Source organism: Halichoerus grypus, chromosome 14 (genome assembly GCF_964656455.1).
Source record: "Halichoerus grypus chromosome 14, mHalGry1.hap1.1, whole genome shotgun sequence".
Classification (NCBI taxonomy): domain Eukaryota; kingdom Metazoa; phylum Chordata; class Mammalia; order Carnivora; family Phocidae; genus Halichoerus; species Halichoerus grypus.
The window spans coordinates 32596030-32618447 of NC_135725.1; the positions used below are offsets into that span (position 1 = coordinate 32596030).

The window sequence follows — 22418 nt, forward strand, 5'->3', positions numbered from 1 at the left end:
AATCCTGGCTCCATCTTGTGCTACCTCTGTATGCCCATCAGGAAGGCACTTAACATCTGAATCTATTTCCTCATCTGTGAAATGGGGATGATAAGTGGTGCCTACTTTACAGGGTTGTTGTGAGAATTAAATAATCTAATACATGTGGAATGTTCATCACGGCACCCAGCTTAGAGTAGATCTTAAGTCAAAGTTAATTATTAATCCTTTTTGTGGAATGATAGTTGGGGAAAATATTTTAAACTAGCCCTGATGAAAAGAAAAGATAACTCAGTCTCTGTAAATACATTGTTCACATACGGGTCAGTTGCTACTGCACCTCTTGTGCCTGGAACTTGGGTGCTTAGGCCATGCCAGTTAGCACTACTTGTGTGGGCACACACCTGTGAGGCTCCTAAAGAAGCTCCTGTCCCTGGATATAGGTGCTGGAGGCCTGGTGTGTGGTCAGTGTGGTGCAGGGTGGGGTGGGAAACTACTTGGGGAATGGGATGTGTGGCTTTGGGCTGGCAAAGTCCCTGTGAAGATTGAAGATTGATGCATGTTTCTTCACAATCTAGAACAAGGTTTCTGTACCCAGATGGATTTGTCTTTTTCTTGGGCCAGGGCTGCAGGGATTGGCATCCTGATGGTGATCCTGGGAATTTTGCTGCTCATTGGCTGTTGGTATTATAGAAGACGAAGTGGATACAGAAGCTTGAGGGTCAGTAAAATTTCCACTGTTGGGATCCCTCCAGATCCAGGACCCCCTTGCCCTTCTTCCTCTGAATTTCTAGGGAGTGGGATAACATTCTCATGATCACCTTTAGCTCTCATTTCTGGTTCTGATGAATCTTTCTGTACTTCATACTTCTTGCAGCTCTTCCTTTACTTCTGCCTTGGCATGAACCTCAACCAGAAACTAGGCCCGTCTCTTTGGTTCCACTCACAGCAAACTTGAGTGCTTCACTATGTGTGTAGCTGAGCACTGATAATTTGTGGGGTACAGGGGCAGCAGTCCTGATCCTCTTTGCACAGCAAACAGCAGCATGTGAGATGCTCCAGGTCTTACCAATCCTCCTGGGAATTCCCAATGGTTCTGTTCCTCCATTTAGTGGCCTGCTTATCTCACCTTGCTGCCTTACCGCTTTCCTCCCAGGTTCCCTGGGAGTTCCAAGTTCTAACTCTGTTATACCAAGCAATTTAGGCATACCTAGGGCCCACCCAGCCATCACTACAATGAGGAAACCATCCACCCCTCAGCAGCACAAAGGACCACTGGGTTTTTAAGAGGGTCCATTCTCTTTTGATGGCCAATATGGTATTGACGGAATTTTTTCTTCTTCTTTTTTTTTACTTATTTATTTATTTATTTATTTATTTATTTATTTATTTACTTTTATGTTCTAGTTAGTTGACATACAATGCAATATTGGCTTTAGGAGTAGAATTCAGTGATTCATCATTACATACAACACCCAGTGCTCATAAAAAGTGCCCTCCTTAAAGCCCATTACCCATCTAGCCCAGTCCCCACACACATTTCTCCATCAACCCTCAGTTTGTTCTCTGTCATTAAGAGTCTCTTATGGTATGTTTCCCTCTCTCCTTTTTTTTTTTTTTTAATTTTATTATGTTAGTCACCACACAGTACATCATTAGTTTTTGATGTAGTGATCCACTATCCATTGTTTTCGTATAACACCCAGTGATCCATGCAGTACGTGCCCTCCTTAATACCCATCACCAGGCTAACCAATACCCCCCACCCAAAACCCTGTTTCTTGCTCAGAGTCCACAGTCTCTCATGGTTCATCTCTCCCTCCGATTCCGCCCCCCTTCATTTTCCCCTTCCTTCTCTTAATGTCCTCCATGCTATTCCTTATGTTCCACAAATAAGTGAAACCATATGATAACTGACTTTCTCTACTTGACTTATTTCGCTTAGCATAATCTCCTCCAGTCCCATCCATTGTGATGTAAAAGTTGGGAATTCATCCTTTCTGATGGCTGAGTAATATTCCATTGTATATATGGACCACATCTTCTTTATCCAGTCATCTGTTGAAGGGCATCTCGGCTCTTTCCACAGTTTGGCTATTGCAGACATTGCTGCTATGAACATTAGGGTGCATATGGCCCTTCTATTCACTACATCTGTGTCTTTGGGGTAAATACCCAGGAGTGCAATTGCTGGGTCATAGGGTAGCTCTATTTTTAAATTTTTGAGGAAGCTCCACACTGTTTCCAAAGTGGCTGTACCAACTTGCATTCCCACCAACGGTGTAAGAGGGTTCCCCTTGCTCTGCAACCTCTCCAACATTTGTTGTTTCTTTCCCTGTCCATTTTTGCCATTCTAACTGGTGTAAGGTGGTATCTCAATGTGGTTTTGATTTGAATTTCCCTAATGGCTAATGATGATGAATATTTTTTCCTGTGTCTGTTAGCCATTTGTATGTCTTCTTCAGAAAAGTGTCTTTTCATATCTTCTGCCCATTTTTTTGACTTGATTATTTGTTTTTGGGGTGTTGAGTTTGAGAAGTTCTCTCTAGATCTTGGATACTATCCCTTTATCTGTAGTGTCATTTGCAAATATCTTCTCCCATTCTGTGGGTTGCCTCTTTGTTTTGTTGACTGTTTCCTTTGCTGTGCAGAAGCTTTTTTATCTTGATGAAGTCCCAAAAGTTCATTTTTGCTTTTGTTTCACTAGCTTTTGGAGATGTATCTTGAAAGAAGTTGCTGTGGGCGATGTCAAAGAGGTTGCTGCCTATGTTCTCCTCTAGGATTTTGAGGGATTCCTGTCTCACATTGAGGTCTTTCATCCATTTTGAGTTTATCTTTGTGAATGGTGTTAGAGAATGGTCGAGTTTCATTCTTCTGCATGTGGCTGTCCAATTTTCCCAGCACCATTTATTGAAGAGACTGTCTTTTTTCCATTGCATCTTTTTTCCTGCTTTGTCAAAGATTATTTGACCATAGAGTTGAGGGTCCATATCTGGGCTGTCTATTCTCTTCCATTGGTCTATATGTCTGTTTTTGTGCCAGTACCATGCTGTCTTGGTGATCACAGCTTTGGAATATAGCTTGAAATCAGGCAACGTGATGCCTCCAGCTTTGTTTTTCTTTTTCAACATTTGCTTGGCGATTCGGGGTCTTTTCTGATTCCATACAAATTTTAGGATTGTTTGTTCCAGCACTTTGAAAAACGTCATTGGAATTTGGATTGGGATGGCACTGAAGGTATAGATTGCTCTGGGTAGCATAGACATTTTAACAATGTTTATTCTTCTGATCCATGAGCATGGAATATTTTTCCATCTTTTTGTGTCTTCTTCAATTTCTTTCATGAGTGTTCTGTAGTTCCTAGAGTATAGATCCTTTACCTCTTTGGTTAGGTTTATTCTGAGATATCTTATGGTTTTTGGTGCTATTGTAAATGTAATCGTTTCTCTAATTTCTCTTTCTACAGTTGCGTTGTTAGTGTATAAGAAAGCAACTGATTTCTGTGCATTGATTTTGTATCCTGCCACATTACTGAATTGCTGTATGAGTTCTAGTAATTTGGGGGTGGAGTCTTTTGGTTTTCCGCATAAAGTATCATGTCATCTGCAAAAAGAGAGAGTTTGACTTCTTCTTTGCCAATTTGAATACCTGTTATTTCTTTTTGTTGTCTGATTGCTGTTGCTAGGACTTCTAGTACTATGTTGAACAATAGTGGTGAGAGTGGGCATCCTTGCCGTGTTCCTGATCTTAAGGGAAAGGCTCTCAGCTTTTCCCCATTGAGGATGATATTCGCTGTGGGTTTTTCATAGATGGATTTTATGAACTTGAGGAATGTTCCCTCTATCCCTATACTCTGAAGAGTTTTAATCAGGAAAGGATGTTGCATTTTGTCGAATGCTTTTTCTGCATCAATTGAGAAGACCATATGATTCTTCTCCCTCCTCTTATAAATATGTTCTATCACATTGATTGATTTGCGAATGTTGAACCACGCTTGCATCCCGGGGATAAATCCCACTTGACCGTGGTGGATGATCCTTTTAATGTATTGTTGGATCCTATTCGCTAGGATTTTGTTGAGGATTTCCGAATCCATATTCACCAGGGATACCAGTCTGAAATTCTCCTTTTTGATGGGGTCTTTGCCTGGTTTGGGGATTAAGGTAATGCTGGCCTCATAGAATGAGTTTGGAAGTTTTCCTTCTGTTTCTGTTTTTTGAAACAGCTTCAGCAGAATAGGTATTAGTTCTTCTTTGAATGCTTGGTAGAATTCCCCAGGGAATCCATCAGTCCCTGGACTCTTGTTTTTTGAGAGGTTTTTGATCACTTCTTCAATCTTGTTACTGGTTGTTGGCCTATTCAGGTTGTCAATTTCTTCCTGTTTCAGTCTTGGCAGCTTATAGGTTTCCAGGAAGGCCTCCATTTCATCCGGATTGGTCAGTTTATTGGCATATAGTTGTTGATAATGATTTCTAATAATTGTTTCTATCTCCTTGGTGTTAGTCGTGATCTCTCCCCTTTCATTCATAATTTTATTAATTTGGGTCCTTTCTCTTTTCTTTTGGATAAGTCTGGCCAGTGGTTTATCGATCTTATTAATTCTTTCAAAGAACCAACTTCTAGTTTCGTTGATCTGATCTACTGTGTTTCTGGTTTCTAATTCATTGATCTCTGCTCTAATTTTACTTATTTCTCTTCTAGTGCGTGGCTTAGGCATCGTTTTTTGCTTTTTCTCTAGTTCTTTAAGGTGTAGAGTTAGTTGGTGAATTCGGGATTTTTCTATTTTTTGAGTGAGGCCTGGATGGCTATGTATTTCCCCCTTAGGACCACCTTTGCTGTATCCCATAGGTTTTGGACCGATGTGTTTTCGTTCTCATTGATTTCCATGAATTGTTTAAGTTCTTCTTTGATTTCCTGGTTGACCCAAACATTCTTGAGCAGAGTGGTCTTTAGCTTCCAAGTGTTTGAATTTCTGCCAGATTTTGTCTTGTGATTGAGTTCCAGTTTTAAAGCATTGTGGTCTGAGAATATGCAGTGAATAACCTCAGTCTTTTGGTATCGGTTGAGACCTGATTTGTGACCCAGTATGTGGTCTATTCTGGAGAAAGTTCCATGCATGCTCGAGAAGAATGAGTATTCTGTTGTTTAGGGTGGAATATTCTGTAACTATCTCTGAGGTCCATCTGTTCCAATGTATCATTCAAAGCTCTTGTTTCCTTGTTGATTTTCTGCTTAGATGATCTGTCCATTGCTGAGAGTGGAGTATTGAGGTCTCCTACAATTAACGTATTGTTATCAATACGACTCTTTATTTTGGTTAACAGTTGGCTTATGTACATGGCTGCTCCCATGTTGGGGGCATAGATATTGACAATTGTTAGATCTTCTTGTTGGATAGACCCTTTAAGAATGATATAGTGTCCTTCTGTGTCTCTTATTACAGACTTTAGTTTAAAATCTAATTTTTCTGATATAAGAATTGCTACCCCAGCTTTCTTTTGAGGTCCACTGGCATGGAAGATGGATCTCCATCCCTTCACTTTCAGTCTGGATGTATCTTTAGGTTCAAAATGAGTCTCCTGTAGGCAGCATATGGATGGGTCCTGTCTTTTTATCCAATCTGCAACGCTGTGCCGTTTTATGGGAGCATTTAGGACATTCACGTTGAGAGTGATTATTGAAAGATATGAATTAATTGTCACCATGTTGCCTGTGAAGACGTTGTTTTTATAGATTGTCCCTGTAAATTTCTGTTGTATATCACTCTTGGGGTCTTTATCCTTTATAGAACCCCTGTTAATATTTCTTGCAGGGCCGGCTTAGTGGTCACATATTCTTTCAGTTTCTGCCGGTCGTGGAAGCTCTGCATCTCTCCATCCATTTTAAATGAAAGCCTTGCCAGATAAAGTATTCTTGGCTGCATGTTCTTCTCATTCAGTACCCTGAATATATCTTGCCAGGCCTTTCTGGCTTGCCAGGTCTCTGTGGATAGGTCTAATGTTATTCTGATGTTCCTCCCTCTGTACATAAGGAATCTCTTCCCCCTAACTGCCCTTAAGATGGTTTCCTTGGTTCTAAGATTTGTGAGTTTTGCTATTACATGCCGGGGTGTTGGCCTGTTTTCCTTGATCTTGGGAAGGGTCCTCTCTGCCTCTAGGACGCGAATGTTTGTTTCATTCCCCAGATTAGGGAATTTCTCAGCTACAATTTGCTCAAATACATCTTCTAGTCGTCTCTCTCCCTCCACTCCCTCCGGGATTCCAATTATTCTGACATTGGAATGCTTCTTGGTGTCACTTATTTCTCTGATTCTATTTTCATGGATTCTGAGTTGTTTTTCCCTGGCCTCCTCTTTTCCCTTTTTATCTATTATATTGTCTTCCAGGTCGCTTATTCCTTCTTCTGCCTCCCTTACCCTAGCTGTTAGATTATCTAGATTGGATTGGATCTCATTGATAGCATTTTAAGTTCTGCCAATTCACCTTTCATTTCTGCCCTTAGAGACTCTATGTTGCCATTAATTGATTTGTCGATTCTAGTCATTTTCTTCACAATTGCTAGCCTGAATTCCATCTCCAACATCTTGGTTATATCTGTATCCATTTGAAAATCTGCAGCATAAGTCATAATCTCTGAGTCTTCTATTTTGGGCATTCCTCCTCCTAGTCATTCTGTTGATGGGTGTTTGAGGGAATGTATAGAGTCCAAATTATTGATCAGAACCCAAGCAAGATGCACCTGTTTTCTTGGGACCTTAGGGTTGCTGGCCTCTTGTTTTCCCTGCCTGTCTTCTAGGGGAGGGGCCTGCTACACTGTTACTCAGGCAACCCTGTTTGGGCGGAGTTGCCCTGCTCCCCCGTGGTGGGGGATGGGCTCAGTGGGAATCAGTTTTGGGGGTTTTGTTCTCTGGTGGCTTTCCCTGGTGGTTTCCGCATCTCTTCCGTGAGTCAGAGCAGAAGAGACCATTTTCAACTCTCTGCCTCAGAGCAGGGAGACCGCAGTCTGTTCTTCAGTGAGCTCTCCAGGGCACACTGTCTCTGTTTCTGTCCGTGCTGCTATTAACTGCAGCGTCCGGGGTTGTGAATCCCTCCCCAGTGCCCCCAGTCCTGCCTCCAGGTCGGGGCATGTCTCTGCCCTTTGTGCTTCTAAAACCACCAGCCACTCCCAGTTCGCCCGTGCGACCCCGCCTCTCCGGGTTTCCGCCGTGGGGCTGCCCTAAGGTCCTTTCCCCGCCGCTACTGGTCTGCGAGTCTGTGCCCCATCCCCAGGGCGTGAGACTGTCGCTCACTGGTGGTGTACGATCCCCACGGCCAGGCACCCTCCCGCTGCCATTTATCCTCTGATATCTGCCCGCAGAATCAGGGCTCCCCTCTTTGTACCTCAAAACCAACTGCCTGCGATATTCTGCTTGTAGAGATCCAGATCTTCTAACATCTCAGGCTGGTTCGTGGGTGCTCAGAGTGGTCTGGTTGATATACAGCTCAATTCTGGGGACCAGTTGAAACAGGGTCCCCTATTCCTCTGCCATCTTTCCTTCCTCCAACACTATATCATTCTTAAAGGGTCTATCCAACAAGAAGATCTAACAATTGTCAATATCTATGCCCCCAACATGGGAGCAGCCATGTACATAAGCCAACTGTTAACCAAAATAAAGAGTCGTATTGATAACAATACGTTAATTGTAGGAGACCTCAATACTCCACTCTCAGCAATGGACAGATCATCTAAGCAGAAAATCAACAAGGAAACAAGAGCTTTGAATGATACATTGGAACAGATGGACCTCAGAGATAGTTACAGAATATTCCACCCTAAACAACAGAATACTCATTCTTCTCGAGCATGCATGGAACTTTCTCCAGAATAGACCACATACTGGGTCACAAATCAGGTCTCAACCGATACCAAAAGACTGAGGTTATTCACTGCATATTCTCAGACCACAATGCTTTAAAACTGGAACTCAATCACAAGACAAAATCTGGCAGAAATTCAAACACTTGGAAGCTAAAGACCACTCTGCTCAAGAATGTTTGGGTCAACCAGGAAATCAAAGAAGAACTTAAACAATTCATGGAAATCAATGAGAACGAAAACACATCGGTCCAAAACCTATGGGATACAGCAAAGGTGGTCCTAAGGGGGAAATACATAGCCATCCAGGCCTCACTCAAAAAATAGAAAAATCCCGAATTCACCAACTAACTCTACACCTTAAAGAACTAGAGAAAAAGCAAAAAACGATGCCTAAGCCACGCACTAGAAGAGAAATAAGTAAAATTAGAGCAGAGATCAATGAATTAGAAACCAGAAACACAGTAGATCAGATCAACGAAACTAGAAGTTGGTTCTTTGAAAGAATTAATAAGATCGATAAACCACTGGCCAGACTTATCCAAAAGAAAAGAGAAAGGACCCAAATTAATAAAATTATGAATGAAAGGGGAGAGATCACGACTAACACCAAGGAGATAGAAACAATTATTAGAAATCATTATCAACAACTATATGCCAATAAACTGACCAATCCGGATGAAATGGAGGCCTTCCTGGAAACCTATAAGCTGCCAAGACTGAAACAGGAAGAAATTGACAACCTGAATAGGCCAACAACCAGTAACAAGATTGAAGAAGTGATCAAAAACCTCTCAAAAAACAAGAGTCCAGGGACTGATGGATTCCCTGGGGAATTCTACCAAGCATTCAAAGAAGAACTAATACCTATTCTGCTGAAGCTGTTTCAAAAAACAGAAACAGAAGGAAAACTTCCAAACTCATTCTATGAGGCCAGCATTACCTTAATCCCCAAACCAGGCAAAGACCCCATCAAAAAGGAGAATTTCAGACTGGTATCCCTGGTGAATATGGATTCGGAAATCCTCAACAAAATCCTAGCGAATAGGATCCAACAATACATTAAAAGGATCATCCACCACGGTCAAGTGGGATTTATCCCCGGGATGCAAGCGTGGTTCAACATTCGCAAATCAATCAATGTGATAGAACATATTTATAAGAGGAGGGAGAAGAATCATATGGTCTTCTCAATTGATGCAGAAAAAGCATTCGACAAAATGCAACATCCTTTCCTGATTAAAACTCTTCAGAGTATAGGGATAGAGGGAACATTCCTCAAGTTCATAAAATCCATCTATGAAAAACCCACAGCGAATATCATCCTCAATGGGGAAAAGCTGAGAGCCTTTCCCTTAAGATCAGGAACACGGCAAGGATGCCCACTCTCACCACTATTGTTCAACATAGTACTAGAAGTCCTAGCAACAGCAATCAGACAACAAAAAGAAATAACAGGTATTCAAATTGGCAAAGAAGAAGTCAAACTCTCTCTTTTTGCAGATGACATGATACTTTATGCGGAAAACCAAAAGACTCCACCCCCAAATTACTAGAACTCATACAGCAATTCAGTAATGTGGCAGGATACAAAATCAATGCACAGAAATCAGTTGCTTTCTTATACACTAACAACGCAACTGTAGAAAGAGAAATTAGAGAAACGATTACATTTACAATAGCACCAAAAACCATAAGATATCTCAGAATAAACCTAACCAAAGAGGTAAAGGATCTATACTCTAGGAACTACAGAACACTCATGAAAGAAATTGAAGAAGACACAAAAAGATGGAAAAATATTCCATGCTCATGGATCAGAAGAATAAACATTGTTAAAATGTCTATGCTACCCAGAGCAATCTATACCTTCAGTGCCATCCCAATCCAAATTCCAATGACGTTTTTCAAAGTGCTGGAACAAACAATCCTAAAATTTGTATGGAATCAGAAAAGACCCCGAATCGCCAAGCAAATGTTGAAAAAGAAAAACAAAGCTGGAGGCATCACGTTGCCTGATTTCAAGCTATATTCCAAAGCTGTGATCACCAAGACAGCATGGTACTGGCACAAAAACAGACATATAGACCAATGGAAGAGAATAGACAGCCCAGATATGGACCCTCAACTCTATGGTCAAATAATCTTTGACAAAGCAGGAAAAAAGATGCAATGGAAAAAAGACAGTCTCTTCAATAAATGGTGCTGGGAAAATTGGACAGCCACATGCAGAAGAATGAAACTCGACCATTCTCTAACACCATTCACAAAGATAAACTCAAAATGGATGAAAGACCTCAATGTGAGACAGGAATCCCTCAAAATCCTAGAGGAGAACATAGGCAGCAACCTCTTTGACATCGCCCACAGCAACTTCTTTCAAGATACATCTCCAAAAGCTAGTGAAACAAAAGCAAAAATGAACTTTTGGGACTTCATCAAGATAAAAAAGCTTCTGCACAGCAAAGGAAACAGTCAACAAAACAAAGAGGCAACCCACAGAATGGGAGAAGATATTTGCAAATGACACTACAGATAAAGGGATAGTATCCAAGATCTAGAGAGAACTTCTCAAACTCAACACCCCAAAAACAAATAATCAAGTCAAAAAAATGGGCAGAAGATATGAAAAGACACTTTTCTGAAGAAGACATACAAATGGCTAACAGACACAGGAAAAAATATTCATCATCATTAGCCATTAGGGAAATTCAAATCAAAACCACATTGAGATACCACCTTACACCAGTTAGAATGGCAAAAATGGACAGGGAAAGAAACAACAAATGTTGGAGAGGTTGCAGAGCAAGGGGAACCCTCTTACACCGTTGGTGGGAATGCAAGTTGGTACAGCCACTTTGGAAACAGTGTGGAGCTTCCTCAAAAATTTAAAAATAGAGCTACCCTATGACCCAGCAATTGCACTCCTGGGTATTTACCCCAAAGACACAGATGTAGTGAATAGAAGGGCCATATGCACCCTAATGTTCATAGCAGCAATGTCTGCAATAGCCAAACTGTGGAAAGAGCCGAGATGCCCTTCAACAGATGACTGGATAAAGAAGATGTGGTCCATATATACAATGGAATATTACTCAGCCATCAGAAAGGATGAATTCCCAACTTTTACATCACAATGGATGGGACTGGAGGAGATTATGCTAAGCGAAATAAGTCAAGTAGAGAAAGTCAGTTATCATATGGTTTCACTTATTTGTGGAACATAAGGAATAGCATGGAGGACATTAGGACAAGGAAGGGAAAAATGAAGGAGGGGGAATCGGAGGGAGAGATGAACCATGAGAGACTATGGACTCTGAGAAACAAACAGGGTTTTAGAGGGGAGGGAGGAGGGGGTATTGGTTAGCCTGGTGATGGGTATTAAGGAGGGCACATACTGCATGGAGCGCTGGGTGTTACACGAAAACAATGGATAGTGGATCACCACATCAAAAACTAATGATGTATTCTATGGTGACTAACATAACATAATAAAATTAAAAATAAAAAAGAATGATATAGTGTCCTTCTGTGTCTCTAACTACAGACTTTAGTTAGAATCTAATTTGTCTGATATAAGAATTGCTACCCCAGCTTTCTTTTGAGGTCCGCTGGCATGGAAGATGGATCTCCATCCCTTCACTTTCAGTCTGGATGTATCTTTAGGTTCAAAATGAGTCTCCTGTAGGCAGCATATGGATGGGTCCTGTCTTTTTATCCAATCTGCAACCCTGTGCCGTTTTATGGGAGCATTTAGGCCATTCACGTTGAGAGTGATTATTGAAAGATATGAATTAATTGTCACCATGTTGCCTGTGAAGACGTTGTTTTTATAGATTGTCCCTGTAAATTTCTGTTGTATATCACTCTTAGGGTCTTTATCCTTTTTTAGAACCCCCCTTAATATTTCTTGCAGGGCCGGCTTAGTGGTCACATATTCTTTCAGTTTCTGCCGGTCGTGGAAGCTCTGCATCTCTCCATCCATTTTAAATGAAAGCCTTGCCAGATAAAGTATTCTTGGCTGCATGTTCTTCTCATTCAGTACCCTGAATATATCTTGCCAGGCCTTTCTGGCTTGCCAGGTCTCTGTGGATAGGTCTAATGTTATTCTGATGTTCCTCCCTCTGTACATAAGGAATCTCTTCCCCCTAACTGCCCTTAAGATGGTTTCCTTGGTTCTAAGATTTGTGAGTTTTGCTATTACATGCCGGGGTGTTGGCCTGTTTTCCTTGATCTTGGGAAGGGTCCTCTCTGCCTCTAGGACGCGAATGTTTGTTTCATTCCCCAGATTTGGGAATTTCTCAGCTACAATTTGCTCCAATACATCTTCTAGTTGTCTCTCTCCACTCCCTCTGGGATTCCAATTATTCTGACATTGGAACGCTTCTTGGTGTCACTTATTTCTCTGATTCTATTTTCATGGACCCTGAGTTGTTTTTCCCTGGCCTCCTCTTTTCCCTTTTTATCTATTATATTGTCTTCCAGGTCGCTTATTCCTTCTTCTGCCTCCCTTACCCTAGCTATTAGATTATCTAGGTTGGATTGGATCTCATTGATAGCATTTTTAAGTTCTGCCAATTCACCTTTCATTTCTGCCCTTAGAGACTCTATGTTGCCATTAATTGATTTCTCCATTCTAGCTATTGTCTTCACATTTGCTGGCCTGAATTCCATCTCCAACATCTTGGTTATATCTGCATCCATTTGTAAATCTGTGGCATAAGCCATAATCTCTGAGTCTTTTCTATTTGGGGGGTTCCTCCTCCTAGTCATTCTGTTGATGGGTGTTTGAGGGAATGTACAGAGTCCAAATTATTGATCAGAACCCAAGCAAGATGCACCTGTCTTCTAGGGACCTTAGGTTTGCTGGCCTCTTGTTTTCCCAGCCTGTCTTCTGGGGGAGGGGCCTGCCCTATTGTTACTCAGGCAACCCTGTTTGGGCAGAGTTGCCCTGCCCCCCCCCCGTGGTGGGGGATGGGCTCAGTGGGAATAAGTTTTTTGGGGCTTTTTTTCTCTGGTGGCTTTCCCTGGTGGCTTTCTGTGTCTCTTCCGAGAGTCAGAGCAGAAGAGACTGTTTCCAACCCTCTGCCTCAGAGCAGAGAGATCGCAGTCTGTTCTTCAGTGAGCTTCCAGGCCACACTGTCTCCATTTCTGTCTGTGCTGCTATAAACTGCAGCGTCCTGGGTTGTGCGCCCCTCTGCAGCGCTCCCAGTCCTGCCTCCAGGTTGGAGCACGTCTCTGCCCTTTGTGATTCTAAAACCGCCAGCTGCTCCCAGTTCGCACGTGCGACCCCGCTGCTCTGGCTTTCCTCCCGGGGGCTGCCCTAAAGTCCTTTCCCTGCCACTGCCAGTCTGCGAGTCTGTGCCCCGTCCCCAACGAGCAAGGCTGTCACTCACTGGTGGTGTAGGATCCCCATGGCCAGGCACCCTCCCGCTGCCGTTTATCCTCCCATATCTGCCCGCAGAATCATGGCTCCCCACTTCATACCTCGAAACTAACCGCCCGTGATGTTCTGTTTGTAGAGATCCAGATCTTTTTACATCTCAGGCTGATTTCGTAGGTGCTCAGAGTGGTCTGGTAGATATCCAGCTCAATTCCGGGGACCAGTTGAAATAGGGCCCCCTATTCCTCTGCCATCTTTTCTTCCTCTCCCCAATTTTTTCTTCTTTACCCAAATGAGCAGGAAGCTAACAAATTACACAGTCCAGTCTTAGGGCATAGGGTCTTCCACAAATGGGAAACATCAATTGAGTCTCTAAACTATGAGAACCACATGTTTCACTTCAAAGCCAGGTAGGACTTTAGCTCTTAAGCATCCAAAGGTATTCTCTACAGTGAGCAATGGAATGAAAGAAGAGTTGTAATTTTTCTCTCTGCCTTTTCCCCTCCTTTTTCTTTTTCCCTCCCTCTTTCTTTCCCTCTCTCTCTCCCTCCACGCTTCCCTCCCTCTCTCCTTTTTTTATTACACATCTGAAACTTCTGAGTTTATACATAATGGAAAAAATTATCTTAGCAAAAGATGTTGGAAAGTCCCCTTCCTCACTCAGCAAACAATTTAGACAAAAGTTTCTGTGATGGAGGGGAGGGTTGGTGTGGGTGGGGGTTTGGAGCTTGGCAGTCTGAAGACAGGAAGAAGAAGGTGACAGCTAGGGGCGCCTGGGTGGCTCAGTCGTTAAGCATCTGCCTTCGGCTCAGGTCATGATCCCAGGGTCCAGGGATTGAGCCCCACATCGGGCTCCCTGCTCCGTGGGGAGCCTGCTTCTCCCTCTCCCACTCCCCCTGCTTCTGTTCCCTCTCTTGCTGTGTCTCTGTCAAATAAATAAATAAAATCTTTAAAAAAAAAAAAAGAAGGTGACAGCTATAGCTTTGACTTCTTCTCCTTGCCAGGAAGCTTGGACAGTCCCGTGTGTCCCTTTCCTAATACCCATTTTGCCAATGTCCCAAATACAAATCATGACAGACAAAGCAAGTTTGGGGGCTGACACAGCCACTGAGCAGCAGCCCTCCAATATGTTGACATTTAGTGGAAAGGAGAAGTTGCTGAGTCTGAATAAGATTCCAAATCAGGTACCATAGGAAAGCCCTGGGCTAGGAGTTTAGTGATGGACCTTGTGCTCATATGATACTTCACTGTGGCTGTCCCCACAGATAGGGAGGGACTTTGCTCTCTGCCACAGAATTCCATTTGTACCTCTAGCACGGAGTTAACATTGCCTTGTAATTGGTTATTTACTTTTTGCCTCTTCCACCCCTTTTCTTTCCCCCATTTATGAACTGGGACAGAGTATTTCTTACTTATCTTTGTACCTCCAGTGCCTGGCACATAGCAGCCACCCAAATCCTACCATCAGGATTTGGTCTAATTGTCTGTCATTGACATACTTGGTGACCTTAGATTTTAACTTCTCTGAGCCTCATTTGCTCTATTCTACACCTAGGCACATGCGATGTAATATGATGTATATCAGTCTTTATTTATGTCTTTATTTAATATATATTTTCTTCTATATTTTTAATTCTGTTTGTATACAAACATAATGATTTAGTCCTTTAAGGAGTAAAAGCTCTACAAACTCAGTATGTTGGATCCATTTCCTAACTGTCCACAACTACTAGCTTGATGGTACTAGACTAAAATATAATGATTTTTTTGCCTTTCTGCTTCAATACTCTCATCTTAAATTTAATTAAACCATAACAGAGAGTCTTTAATGTCATAAGCTCAGACACTGTGAACATTTTGCTAAGTAAGTTTCAAGTTCAACCTACCACGTCTCCATTCCTCTAGGTCTACATCAGTGCTTTGCAGAGTTTCGGGAATTATTATGAGATGGAGCTATGTTTAATTTTTTAATTTTTTATTGTTATCTTAATCACCATACATTACATCATTAGTCCTTGATGCAGTGTTCCATGACTCATTCCTTGTGCATAACACCCAGTGCTCCATGCAGAACATGCCCTCTTTAATACCCATCACCAGGCTAACCCATCCTCCCACGCCCCTCCCCTCTAGACCCTCAGTTTGTTTTTCAGAGTCCATGGTCTCTCATCGTTCGTCTCCCCCTCCGATTTCCTCTGCTTCATTCTTCCCCTCCTGCTATCTTCTTCTTTTGTTTTTTTCCTTAACATATATTGCATTATTTGTTTCAGAGGTACAGATCTGTGATTCAACAGTCTTGCACAATTCACAGCGCTCACCATAGCACATACCCTCCCCAATGTCTATCACCCAGCCACGCCATGCCTCCCCCCCCCCCCACTCCAGGAACTCTCAGTTTGTTTCCTGAGATTAAGAATTCCTCATATCAGTGAGGTCATATGATACATGTCTTTCTCTGATTGACTTAGTTCACTAAGCATAACACCCTCCAGTTCCATCCACGTCATTGCAAATGGCAAGATCTCATTCTTTTTGATGGCTACATAATATTCCATTGTATATATATATATATATATATATATATATATATATATATATATACCACATCTTCTTTATCCATTCATCTCTCGATGGACATCTTGGCTCTTTCCACAGTTTGGCTATTGTGGACATTGCTGCTATAAACATTGGGGTGCATGTACACCTTCGGATCCCTACATTTGTATCTTTGGGGTAAATACCCAGTAGTGCAATTGCTGGATCGTATGGTAGCTCTATTTTAAACTTTTTGAGGAACTTCCACACTGTTTTCCAGAGTGGCTGCACCAACTTGCATTCCCACCAACAGTGTAGGAGGGTTCCCCTTTCTCCACATCCCCGCCAACATCTGTTGTTTCCTGACTTGTTAATTTTAGCCATTCTGACTAGTGTGAGGTGGTATCTCATTGAGGTTTTGATTTGGATTTCCGTGATGCCGAGCGATGTTGAGCACTTTTTCATGTGTCTGTTGGCCATTTGGAGGTCTTCTTTGGAAAAATGTCTGGTCATGTTTTCTGCCCATTTCTTGATTGGATCATTTGTTCTTTGGGTGTTGAGTTTAAGAAGTTCTTTATAGATTTTGGATACTAGCCCTTTATCTGATATGTCATTTGCAAGTATCTTCTCCCATTCTGTCGGTTGTCTTTTGGTTTTGTTGACTGTTTCTTTTGCTGTGCAAAAGCTTTTTATCTTGATGAAGTCCCAATAGTTCACTTTAGCCCTTGCTTCCCTTGCCTTTGGCAATGTTTCTAGGAAGAAGTTGCTGTGGCTGAGGTCGAAGAGGTAGCTGCCTCTGTTCTCCTTCAGGATTTTGATGGACTCCTGTCTCACATTGAGGTCTTTCAACCATTTGGAGTCTACTTTTGTGTGTGATGTAAGGAAATGGTCCAGTTTCATTCTTGTGCATGTGGCTGTCCAATTTTCCCAACACCATTTGTTGAAGAGACTGTCTTTTTGCCATTGGACATTCTTTCCTGCTTTGTCAAAGATTAGTTGACCATAGAGTTGAGGGTCCATTTCTCGGTTCTCTCTTCTGTTCCATTGATCGATGTGTCTGTTTTTGTGCCAGTCCCATACTGTCTTGATGATGACAGCTTTGTAAAAGAGCTGGAAGTCTGGAATTGTGATGCCACCAGCTTTGCTTTTCTTTTTCAACATTCCTCTGGCTATGCGGGGTCTTTTCTGGTTCCATACAAATTTTAGGATTATTTGTTCCATTTCTTTGAAAAAAGTTGATGGTATTTTCATGGGGATTGCATTGAATGTGTAGGTTGCACTAGGTAGCATTGACATCTTCACAATATTTGTTCTTCCAATCCATGAGCATGGAACGTTTTTCCATTTCTTTGTGTCTTCCTCAATTTCTTTCATGAGTATTTTATAGTTTTCTGAGTACAGATCCTTTGCCTCTTTGGTTAGATTTATTCCTAGGTATCTTATGGTTTGGGGTGCAATTGTAAATGGGACCGTCTGCTTAATTTCTCATTCTTCTGTCTTGTTGTTGGTGTATAGGAATGCCACTGATTTCTGTGCATTGATTTTATATCCTGCCACTTTACTGAATTCCTGTATGAGGTCTAGCAGTTTTGGGGTGGAGTCTTTTGGGTTTTCCACATAAAGTATCATATCATCTGCAAACAGTGAGAGTTTGACTTCTTTGTCAATTTGGATGTCAACTTCTATTTCTTTTTGTTGTCTGATTGCTGTGGCTAGGACGTCTAATATTATGTTAAATAGCAGTGGTGAGAGTGGACATCCCTGCCGCGTTCCTGACCTTAGAGGGAAAGCTCTCAGTTTTTCCCCATTGAGAATATTCACTGTAGGTTTTTAATAGATGGCTTTTATGATATTGAGGTAGGTACCCTCTATCCCTATACTCTGAAGAGTTTTGATCAAGAAAGGATTCTGTACTTTGTCAAATGCTTTTTCTGCATCTATTGAGAGGACCATATTATTCTTGTTCTTTCTTTTGTTAATGTATTATCACCTTGATTGATTTGGGGATGTTGAACCAAACTTGCAGCCCAGGGCTAAATCCCACTTGGATGTGGTGAATAATCCTTTTAATGTACTCTTGGATCCTATTGGCTAGTATTTTGGGGAGAATTTTTGCATCCATGTTCATCAAGGGTATTGGTCTGTAATTCTCCTTTTTGATGGGGTCTTTGTCTGGTTTTGGGATCAAGGTAATGGTGGCCTCGTAAAACGAGTTTGGAAGTTTTCCTTCCATTTCTATTTTTTGGAACAGTTTCAGAGGAATAGGTATTAATTCTTCTTTAAATGTTTGGTAGAATTCCCCTGGGAAGCCATCTGGCCCTGGGCTTTTGTTTGTTAGGAGATTTTTGATGACTGCTTCAATTTCCTTAGTGGTTATAGGTCTTTTCAGATTTTCTATTTCTTCCTGGTTCAGTTTTGGTAGTTGATACATCTCTAGGAATGCATCCATTTCTTCCAGGTTATCTAATTTGCTGGCATAGAGTTGCTCATAATATGTTCTTATAATTGTTTGTATTTCTTTGTTGTTGGTTGTGATCTCTCCTCTTTCATTCATGATTTTGTTGATTTGGGTCATTTCTCTTTTTGATAAGTCTGGCCAGGGGTTTATCAATCTTGTTAATTCTTTCAAAGAACCAGCTCCTAGTCTCATTGATCTGTTCTACTGTTCTTTTGGTTTCTATTTGATTGATTTCTGCTCTGATCTTTATTATTTCTCTTCTCCTGCTGGGTTTAGGCTTTATTTGCTGTTGTTTCTCTAGCTCCTTTAGGTGTAGGGTTAGGTTGTGTATCTGAGACCTTTCTTGTTTCTTGAGAAAGGCTTGTATTGCTATATACTTTCTTCTTAGGACTGCCTTTGCTGCATCCCAAGGATTTTGAACAGTTGTGTTTTCATTTTCATTGGTTTCCATGAATTTTTTAATTCTTCTTTAATTTCCTGGTTGACCCATTCATTCTTTAGTAGGATGCTCTTTAGCCTCCATGTATTTGAGTGCTTTCCGACTTTCCTCTTGTGATTGAGTTCTAGTTTCAAAGCACTGTGATCTGAAAATGTGCAGGGAATGATCCCAATCTTTTGGTACCAGTTGAGATCTGATTTGTGATCTAGGATGTGATCGATTCTGGAGAATGTTCCATGGGCACTAGAGAAGAATGTGTATTCCGTTGCTCTGGGATGGAATGTTCTGAATATGTCTGTGAAGTCCATTTGGTCCAGTGTGTCATTTAAAGTTTTTATTTCCTTGTTGATCTTTTGCTTAGATGATCTGTCCATTTCAGTGAGGGGGGTGTTAAAGTCCCCCACTATTATTGTATTGTTGTCAATGTGTTTCTTTGCCTTTGTTATTAATTGCATTATATAATTGGCTGCTCCCATGTTAGGGGCATAGATATTTACAATTGTTAGATCTTCTTGTTGGATAGACCCTTTAAGTAGGATATAGTGTCCTTCGTCATCTCTTATTACAGTCTTTGGTTTAAAATCTAATTTGTCTGATATAAGGATTGCCGCCCCAGCTTTATTTTGGTGTCTATTAGCATGGTAAATGGTTTTCCACCCCCTCACTTTCAATCTGGGGGTGTCTTTGGGTCTGAAATGAGTCTCTTGCAGACAGCATATCGATGGGTCTTGTTTTTCAATCCAATCTGATAGCCTGTGTCTTTTGATTGGGGCATTTAGCCCATTTATATTCAGGGTAATTACTGAAAGACAGGAATTTAGTGCCATTGTATTGCCTGTAAGGTGACTGTTACTGTATATTGTCTGTGTTCCTTTCTGGTCTATGTTGCTTTTAGGCTCTCACTTTGTTTAGGGGACCCCTTTCAGTATTTCTTGTAGGGCTGGTTTTGTGTTTGCAAATTCCTTTAGTTTTTGTTTGTCCTGGAAGCTTTTTATCTCTCCTATTTTCAATGACAGCCTAGCTGTATATAGTATTCTTGGCTGCATATTTTTCTCGTTTAGTGCTCTGAATATATCATGCCAGTCCTTTCTGGCCTGCCAGGACTCTGTGGATAGGTCTTTGCCAAGCTAATATTTCTACCATTGTAGGTTACAGACCTCTTGTCCTGAGCTGCTTTCAGGTTTTCTCTTTGTCTCTGAGACTCGTAAGTTTTACTATTAGATGTTGGGGTGTTGACCTATTTTTATTGATTTTGAGAGGGGTTCTCTGTGCTTCCTGGATTTTGATGCCTGTTTCCTTCCCCAAATTAGGGAAGTTCTCTGCTACAATTGGCTCCAATATACCTTCTGCCCCTCTCTCTCTTTCTTCTTCTTCTGGGATCCCAATTATTCTAATGTTTTTTCATCTTATGGTATCGCTTATCTCTCGAAATCTGCCCTCGTGATCCAGTAGTTGTTTATCTCTCTTTTTCTCAGCTTCTTTATTTTCCATCATTTGGTCTTCTATCTCACTGATTCTTTCTTCTGCCTCATTTATCCTAGCAGTTAGCGCCCCCATTTTTGATTGTACCTCATTAATAGCCTTTTTGATTTCGACTTGGTTAGATTTTAGTTCTTTTATTTCTCCAGAAAGGGTTTCTCTAATAAGTTCCATGGTTTTTGCAAGCCCAGCTAGTATCTTTAAAATCATGTTCTGAACTCTAGATCCGACATTGTACTAATGTCCGTATTGAATAGGTCCCTGGCAGTCAATATTACCTCTTGTTGTTTTTGTTGAGGTAATTTTTTCGTCTTGTCATTTTGTCCAGAGGAGAATAGATGAATGAGAGAACAAAATGCTAACAGGTAACAACATCCCCAGAAAATATACTCTACACAAATCAGAAAAGACCTGAAGCCAGGGTAAAAGAAAGGGAAAGAAAGAAGAAAGAAAAAGAAAAAAAAAAAGAAAAAGAAAAGGATAAAAACAAAAACAGAACAAAACCAAAAAAAACCCAGAATGTGATCAAATATGATCAGGCTGGTTTATAGATCAGTGCCACACTAGATTTGGGGTGTATTTTGGTCTGTTAGAAGAAAGTGCCTCCCAAAATTTTAAAGAAAGAAAAACTTATATATGTACAAAAATGTGTTGATTCGATGACGGGATGGAGTATGACTGTTAAGATGAAAAGTATAAAAAATTTTATAAGAGGAATTGACAAGATAAAAAGTTGTTTGAAAAAAGAAAGAAGAGGATTTAAAAAAAAAACGAAAAAAGAAAAAAAAGGGAGAGAATGTGATCAGACAGGAGACTAGAACAAAGCCATACACTAGAGATTTAGGGTATATTTTGATCTGTTGGAAGAAAGTATCTCAAAATTTTAAAGAGACAACAACTTATATATATATGCCAAAAATAAGGGTAACTACTCTGAAGGGATAGAATATGACTCTAAAAACGAAAAATAAAAATGTTTTTAAAAGGGATTGATAAGATGCTGGTTGAAAAAGGGAAAAAGAAAAATTAAAAAAGAAGAGTTAAAGAAAAAAAATTCACTTTGAAAGACTAAAGAATCATGGTAAAAAAGCCATGGATTCTATGTGCAGTATTCCCCTAGTGCTGGAGTTTTGCCGTTCTCATTGATCGGTAAACTTGGTCTTGGTTGGCTGTTCTTGCTGATCTTCTGGGGAGGGGCCTGTTGCCGTGGTTCCCAAATGTCTTTGCTGGAGGCGGAATGGCCCCGCCCTTGCCAGTCCTGGCTAAGTAATCTGCTGGGGTTTGCTCTCTGGAGCTTTTGTTCCCTGCAAGCTTTCCATTCAGCTTTCGCGGACGAGAGTGAAAATGGCGGCCTCCCAATCTCTGCCCCAGAGGAGCCGAGAACTCAGGGGCCGCTCCTCAGTGAGCCCCCAGAGAAAAGCAGTCAATCACTCCTGTCTCCCCAGTCTCTGCCGCACTCTGTGCTCCCCTGGCCTGTGACCGAGTGTTTCTATCTCTGGCACACGACCCCGTGTGGAGTCTCCAAACCCAGCAGATCCCTGCAGTGTGCTCCCGCGCGCTCCTCCCGGAGGAGGAAGGGGAGTCTCCCCGGATCTGCCGCTTGTTGGGTCCCTGCTGGAGGAGCAGTGGCCCGACTGTGCCACAGATCACGGTTTATGGCAACCCGGAGCTGAGAGCCCGCTCCTCTGCTCCCTCTCTGCAGCCGGCTTCCCTGCTTTGATACCTGGGACCTCTGCCGCACTCAGGCACCCCCGGTCTTTCTGTGACCCTGAGGGCCCTGAGACCACACTGTCCCGCGAGGGTTCCACCCCCCTGCTTAGCCCCTGGAGCGTCATCCCTCAGCGGAGCCGACTTCTAAAAGTTCCGATTTTGTGCTCCGTGGCTCCAGCACTTGCCAGAAGTGGCCGACAGAGGCCCCTCCCCTGCCATCTATCCTCCTGAATATCACCTCGGATTCACTTCTCCGCACGTCCTACCTTCCAGAAAGTGGTCGCTTTTCTGTTCAGAGTTGCTGCTATTCTTTTCTTCGATCTCCTGTTGAGTTCGTAGATGTTCAGAATGGTTTGATCCCTATCCAGCTGAATTCCTGGGACCAGACAAAATCCAGGTCTCCTACTCCTCCGCCATCTTGCTCCACCCCCTCGAGATGGAGCTGTGTTTAAATTCTCTGGTTCCCATAGCGTCTAAAAATGCTGTCATTTATTTTTAAATTAATATTAAAATTTTGTTTTGAGACTTTCACATGTCCTGAAAAGCTGGGTTGAGAATCAGTAGTCTAAGAAATTTAT

At 41.7% G+C, this 22418-nt stretch overlaps 1 protein-coding gene across 1 annotated transcript in view; it reads left to right on the forward strand.

Annotated features, from left to right (window-relative positions):
• MLANA (melan-A) overlaps positions 1-22418 on the forward strand; it is a 30712-nt gene that overhangs the window by 3637 nt on the left and 4657 nt on the right. Inside the window, exon 2 of the mRNA XM_036072179.2 lies at positions 604-700. Coding sequence (XP_035928072.1) covers positions 604-700 — 97 coding nt within the window. The remainder of the gene's footprint in view (positions 1-603; positions 701-22418) is intronic.